At 46.3% G+C, this 7,412-nt stretch overlaps 1 protein-coding gene across 1 annotated transcript in view; it reads left to right on the forward strand.

Annotated features, from left to right (window-relative positions):
• Window positions 1-215: 215 nt before the first annotated feature.
• The window catches only part of Grip (Glutamate receptor interacting protein), a 7,687-nt gene continuing 490 nt past the window's right edge, over window positions 216-7,412 (forward strand). The window contains exons 1-6 of the mRNA XM_011501359.1: window positions 216-781; window positions 2,130-2,445; window positions 2,784-2,979; window positions 3,712-4,036; window positions 5,640-5,962; window positions 6,520-6,732. Of these exons, the coding sequence (XP_011499661.1) occupies window positions 452-781; window positions 2,130-2,445; window positions 2,784-2,979; window positions 3,712-4,036; window positions 5,640-5,962; window positions 6,520-6,732 (1,703 nt within the window). The 5' untranslated portion in view covers window positions 216-451. The remainder of the gene's footprint in view (window positions 782-2,129; window positions 2,446-2,783; window positions 2,980-3,711; window positions 4,037-5,639; window positions 5,963-6,519; window positions 6,733-7,412) is intronic.

Raw genomic sequence — 7,412 nt, forward strand, 5'->3', positions numbered from 1 at the left:
TCGGATCCAGTTAATTATGATAATATTCGTTAGTATTGTGCGTACCAATTGTATTTTTTCGAAGTAGTAATGGATGAATCGACAATCGCGGTATAAAAAAAATCTCGCACATGTTTTACTTATATTAATCAATTACGAACTTTCTCTTTAATCGTTGGTTATAAAGAAAAAAAAAACAACATTGTCGCGCATTGTTTAATAATGTTTCAGAAAGTACGTGATTATAGTTGCAGCTAAGCTGAGCAGCTCATCCGAGATGAGCTTTGGTGAGCTTTTAATGGATGGGACAGGAGCGACGACGAGCGCATTTAAAAGCGACGCCTAGAGCGAGGGGGCGCCCGAAGTGAAAGTCGAGGCGGCCTTGGACGGAAAACGAAGAGCTAAGAAAACGAGAGAGAGAGAGAGAGAGAGAGAGAGGAGTGTGTGTGTGTGCAGCGTAGTTCGTAAAGAAATGGCGAAGATGTTTAGTTCGCTGCGCCTGGCGACGATGCGCTCGCACAAGAAGGCGAGGCCGGGAAGCGTAGCGACGAACGCGAGCTCCGACTCGACGCGCACCGATGACACCACCGCCAACGCCAACCATCATCACCACCAACAGCAGCAACAACAACCACACCAATACCAGCATCAGCAGCAGCAGCAGCAGCAGCAGCAGCAGCAGCAACAACAACAGCAACAGCAACTGCAAGTGCAGAGCTACTTCGCGCCCAACTTTCTCACTCTAGATGAGGTCGGCGAGGCTGGCTGTCCACCGACCAGCCTCACCTCCAAAGTCGCACAGGTGCCCGCCTCGTATGCTCCAGACTCGTTGGCTGTGTGTCTCGCGTCTTGTCTCGGTGCATCCTCTCCGTCACCTTCTTCTTCGTTGTCGTCGTCGTCGTCGTCGTCGTCGTCGTCGTCGCCTTTTCGCGGGAATTCCGGCGTCTAATTTTGGCATCGAAACGCGCACGACGACAACAGCGTCGAGAGCTCTCCGTACGAGCACGTTTGCCAATGTATGTGCATGTCTTAAAGAGGATCGGATAGCGTCTAGTCAGACCTTCCTACCCGTACTCACCCCCTTCAAGGCTAATTATCACCCTTGAAGCTCGAGCCCAACTTTTTTTCCATCTTTAAATCCCTTTTCCGCTCTCTCTCTCTCTCTCTATCCTCTCTGTCTAGCGCGAATTTTGCAATCTAATATTTTAAGGGATTGCGATGGATTTTGAAGGGTTGTTAAATAATCTCAATCCTATGCTGCATACGCATATACATAGCTTAATGAAATGTTTGATCGCGTTGTCGCATTCATAGATCGCAAATGGTAACAAATGATTTGCTTTATAGTAGCAGCGAGTATATAATTGCGGCTCGACTTTATTTAAAACATTTTTTTTTTGCCGAAGTCTTATTGAGTATAAAAACGAAAAAAGGAAAAAAAAGAAATTCGAGCAAAGGCGCGCATCAATGGTAATAGATAATAAAGTACGTTGTATCCGGGCATACGAAGCTTAAGTTGCAGGACGTCTAAGTTTACCACCGCTCCACTATTAATACCAACTATTAATATTTCGGTCGATAAAGCAGTAAGTAGCAACAGCAGCAGCAGCAGCAGCAGTCGTACGAGACAAATGCAAAACCGGGTTATTGCTCAAGACTGTAGTGGCTCCGGCTCATCCTTGCGTTATAATGAAACGGTATTTGATAAACATTAGCGCTCTGTCTTTCCCTGTACCTTGGAATTCGAGGCGTTAAACAGAGAAAGATAGATAGATAGATAGATAGATAGATAGATAGAGAGAGAAATTAATTTCGAGAACGCCGAGAGCGATGCGGCTGCGGCCCCGGTACTTAAAAATAAGTATATTTTTGAAGAGGATGCCAAGCGTAAAGCCGCGCTCCCCTTGATAATAATACCCTTGTCAGCTAATTTGAACGAGCGTCGTCGGGATGGCAAAGACGTTAAGAGTTGGTGGAAAAGATCAGCGGTGGGCCATGGTTCTTTCCCCCTATTGATAAATTCGAGTAGCGCGTGGAGGATCATTTGGCCACTTATGCTCATCCTATCATAAGAGATCAGCCTGACGAGTTTGGCAGCTGCGCAATCGTCGGCACTCGATGAGAGTAAAAAAAGAAGATGTTTACTGCAGGTGCGCGTGGAGCGCGAGGGCGGCAGCCTGGGGGTGACGCTCCGCGGGGGCGTGAGCCGCGTCCTCGTGGTGACGGGTGTGAAAGCCGAGGGCCCGGCGGCCAAGGAGGGTCGCGTGCGCCCCGGCGACCGTCTCCTAGCCGTCGACGACGCTGAGCTGCGGGGCTTGACCCTCGCCGAGGCCCAGCGCGCCCTGAGACGAAGCTCCGAGGCGCCCGTCGCCTCCCTCACCATAGAGTACGACGTCGCCAACATGGAGGAGATCAGGGCGGCCACCTCGGGGCCGCTCCTCGTTCAGCTCGAGCGCGGAGCCTCAGGTAGGCCAGTCACTTCAATCTCGTGCACGTTTCAGCTCCCACACTCCCACAGTCCCGACGTACAATCCCCCTTCTCCATCAGTGGAATCTCAACGGGGGCTGCGTCTACCAGACGACGAGCGACAGACAACTCCTTCCTCTCCACGCGAGTAATCGTTAAATAAGTAATCAAATAGATCCTCGTTCACTACGAATCGAGCGCTCGCTGATCGCGGGTCCTTCCATTCCCTGTTTAACGAACGATTTAACGATCTAGCGATGATCGGCTGTCAGCGCGGGATCGCGATCTCGTCGGCTGGGAGCGAGAGACGAAATTACGGGGCAGTTTTGATTCGCAGGTGAGCTGGGACTGACGGTGCGCGAGACGCCGAGCGGCGTTTACATCGAGAGTCTGCGCCCGGCGAGCACAGCCGATCGATGTGGCGCCCTCCAGCCGGGGGACCGACTCCTCGCCGTCGACGACAGCCCGGTGCAGGATGCGATCATGGCCGCCAAGCTGCTGCGCAACACCTCCGAGAGCTGCCGTATCGCCAGGTACTTTCCGTTAAGCCTCCTTAGGCTCACTAAACGATATCAGATGTACCATCCCTTACTTATCAATATTTAAGCGTCTTCGAGCTGTATTTACGATGGTAAATCGAAGGTGAAATTATGAGATTATTGATTATTGAAAGAGAGAGAGAGAGAGAGAGAGAGAGAGAGAGAGAGAGAGAGAGAGAGAGAGAGAGAGAGAGAGAGAGAGAGAGAGAGAGAGAGAGAGAGAGAGAGAGAGAGAGAGAGAGAGAGAGAGAGAGAGAGAGAGAGAGAGAGAGAGAGAGAGAGAGAGAGAGAGAGAGAGAGAGAGAGAGAGAGAGAGAGAGAGAGAGAGAGAGAGAGAGAGAGAGAGACCTGGGATAATTATGTTTATATTGTAGAGATCGCGGTCGAGATCGCGGTCGCGGTCGGATGTGCACTTTCGCGCTTTGTGCATTACGAGGAAATGTCGATTGGCAATGGGTGAGTGAGAGGTCAAGCGGATGAATCATCGGACACCCTGAAAAAACGGGGACAATGACATCGAGCTCTCGAGTTTACGGGGAGGAGGGCCGATTGGTTTACAGCAGGATAGCTAGGAGAAGTCGAACCATCGATCTCCCCGTAGAGGGCGATTATTAAGTCGTAGTAGAGTTATCGGGGTTAAGGGTGACGGACTGTTTCGGAATCGAAGGTCCTCGCGCGTCTTCTCGTTCAACGTTGGGACTGATAGAGCGATCGCGTTCGCACCAGGTTGCAGATCCTACCGAGGCCGCCGAGCGCCTCGAGCCGCACGATGAAGCGTAGGGCGCAACCGCAGGCCCAGCGGGCAGCGAGGAACGCCCTTTACACGCAGGAGACGCTTACGGTGTTGCTGCGACCGGATCACCGGGGCCTCGGCATCGGTCTCAAACAGACCGAGGAGCGACTCGATTACGTCGTCGACATCCTCGAACCGGGAGGCCCTGCCGAGAGGAGCGGCGTCCTATTGCCGGGCGACCGCGTCATCGCCGTCAATCGCAGGAGTCTGAGAGATGTGCAGCCCGCCGAAGTCGCCATGATCCTCGAGGCGCCGCAGGTACGTTCGATCTCGACAACCTAACTCCTCCCTCTTTTCCGTGTCCTCTTTCATCCGACTCTTACTTTATCATTGTCGTCGTCGTCGTCGTCGTCGTCGTCGTCGTCGTCGTCGTCGTCGTCGTCATCATCATCATCATATCGTTACTTGGTCGACGCTCGTTGTGCGTTTAATTGTCGGTGATATGGTGATACCAGCGATTTCCACGCACAACAATGTATATTTATATTGACGGGCACGAACGATATATTTGTTCGTGATTCCCCCGGAAATGGACGATGAAAGGCGTTCTACCGCGAGCCCAAGTGTCGATAAAATTTTTTATCGCCCCACTAATGGCGCTCTTGAAGTTAATTCGCCCGCGAGCGGATGAGAGTGCACGGTTGTTTTAGAAAATTTACGCCAATTGCTTTTATAGGCTTGTTATGCCGAGGGAGAGACGAGCTTTTACAACGCCACTTTCAACAAATACACAATGGCTACTATTTTATAGAAGATTTAATATGAAATTCGAGTCTCGCTTGGAGCAATGCTGTTGTAGGCTCGATTAAGTGGATGAGAGTGTTTTTTTTTTTTTGTTTGTTTGTTTTTTTGTTTTTGTTGTTGTTGGAAGCTTGCAGACGTCAAAGGATCGTAGAGTATTTAACAAAATGTGTGAAATATAATTAAAAAAAATATATTGCAAGATACTGCGATGATTATACTTACTTAAATTGCAAATTTTGCATAATCTATTGTTCACGAATAATGGAATGGAAAGCTTAAATCCAATGTAAATGATGCTCGATGTTGCTAATAATGGCTGATATATTTTCACTGAAATTGTTCTTACATTTAGAAATCGTTCCTTAAGAAATATCACAAAACGTGGGTATCGATCTCGATCCCTGTGTATGGAGAAAGAAATATTAACGATTAATTCAAGATAGATGAACGTATGGCCAATAATAAAACATTGATAATTTAATTGAAGAAAAATTGAATAGAAATCTTAATTTGGGAACAGATAGGCTTCAAAGAGTTTGCCTCGAAACTTTTATCTCACTCCAATGGCAGACAGTCGTTTTAAATAGAATAAATCGCAATCATGGCTTCAAGAGCTGATGATTACAATATTTTTATTGCACATTTTGTAATATAAAAGTGTCGACGACCAGTCGACAGCTTCATAGCAATGAAAATTTTACGTTTCCTTATATTCGTTCGATCTTATGTGTTCCATACTTGTGTCATCGCGCGTAATTTTTTTCAGTACATCCACTTAATTCTTATATTAATTACGCGTATTTTTAACTGCTAGTATCACCTTCTTTTTCTTTTTCTTTTTTTTTTTTTTTTTTTTTTTTTTTTTTTTTTGTCATTTTTTGCATTCCACACTACAATGTTTCAGCAACGATATAAGCAATAAGCAATAAGCAATAAGCAATAAGCAATTTATGAAAAATTGTCAAAGAGTATCATATAAGTAATGGCCGACTAACGTTCGAGCCCCTCGAATCCCTGAATCCCTCTTATTTATCCATAATTAAACGACTTATTTCCTCGTCGATATCGACCCCACCTACTTTCGATCATAATCAAGAGCACGTGACTTTGTGAGTAGGTGGAGCTCGTCGTGGAGTACAAGGTCGGTGGGCCCGTGGTGCCGAGTTCCGGTGTATTCACGGTGCGTGTCGCCCGCCCCCTCGGCGGTCAGCCGGATCTCGGCATCACGGTCAACGAGGAGCTGCGGATCTCGGAGGTGCGCCGGGGCTCACTAGCCTATCGTACGGGGAGCCTCGCACCCGGTGATCGACTTCTTGCCATCGACTCTCAGAGGCTCGACCCGGGTGATCTGCGCCAGGCTGCTCAACTGCTGCACAGGCCCGGAAGTTCCGTGGTTGCCCTCACCGTGCGGAAACCCGACCTCATCGAGCCCGAAACCAGGTGCGGATTTATAATCGGGCGCTATCTCATTGCCTCGGGTTAGTTTGCAGATTATCGGGAGCTCCTTTGAGGCATCGACGATTAGATATTTTGAAAGTCGATGTTGGGAGGGCGGAGGATGTTGGTAATCGGTTATTTTGCAATTTGCTCTTTCAACGTATAAATTATATGACAATGGCGAGTGCGAAGAGGTCGATTATAATTGAGTAAAATAATTATCGAATCTTTAGTAGTATTATGATGACGCGTTGTGAGTTAATTGATCCTTTAACAATGTTATCCAAGGTAAATTGCGCTATTTACACTCACATTGATGATAATCAATGAGAAAAGCTAGTGCTGGAAATTAAAAGTAAACTGACGGTATGATTTACGCGCGAGGGAGGATCGTAGTAGATCGAAGTCGTATAATATGATATTATTATCGAAAAAGAAAAAGGATAAAACGATCCTTGTTAATGAGTATATGGATAGTTGACATGATTGCCGTAAGTTTGGCTTTCGAAGCGAATTACGAATGAAAGAGGACATTTGTCAAAGTCTCGGATCTCGCGCAGGGAGTCGAGCATTTCCGGGGACTTGGTGCAGCCGCAGTACTCGAGCAGTGCGCTCAGGTCGGCTCGCGAGAGTCTGCCGAGTGTCGACAGCGCTGTTGACTCCTGGGGCGAGATGGGTGACGTCGCCGGGCCGGAGATCATGAGACTCTGGGAAACAGCCTCCGTGGACAGCGGACAGTTGGATTTGCCGATGCCGCCCTATCCTTACCCAAGGTGACTATCACTTCTCTCATTCACTTTTTTTCTTCTTTTCTTAATTGTTGTCGCTTTATTTAGCATCGAAACTAAGTTACACGGACATTAGCATCGTGACTCTTACGATAATGTAATTTATGTCTTTCGAATGGAATGCCATATTTCATAGGTCGATGTAAAGCTCAGAAAATTACAATCCCATCGAGTTGAAACATTATAGCCGCTTAATAAAAAGGAAAATGGAAGAAGATTCTTCTTCTTCTTCTTCTTCTTCTTTTCTTTTCATTATTTTACGTAGAAACTTCTGTAATAAATGAGCAAATGTGGGAGTAAATGTCGGGATTTAATTTAATATGCTTGCGAATTATCGTATAAGGATGTGTTTGTACTATTTAAAACAAATTAACTTTGATATAATATTTATTTGTTAAATTACTAACGACATTCATGAGTTTTAGATCAACAAATAAGTAAATAGTAATAGAGCTGTCATTTTTAAACGTAATTTGAACCGAATAATATACAATATTTCGGTCTATTGTTTTATGTAAAATTTCATACAGCCGATTAGCATTTGCTATTAATATTGGGAGCGTTAAAAATAGATAAATTTAATACAATAAAAGAAAATAATAAAACAAAAAACAAAAAACTAAAAAACAAAGCACAAGTCTCGCGAGTTATAACGCGTACGATAA

The sequence above is a fragment of the Ceratosolen solmsi genome, unplaced genomic scaffold, assembly GCF_000503995.2.
Source record: "Ceratosolen solmsi marchali unplaced genomic scaffold, CerSol_1.0 scaffold3, whole genome shotgun sequence".
NCBI classification, from domain to species: Eukaryota; Metazoa; Arthropoda; class Insecta; order Hymenoptera; family Agaonidae; genus Ceratosolen; species Ceratosolen solmsi.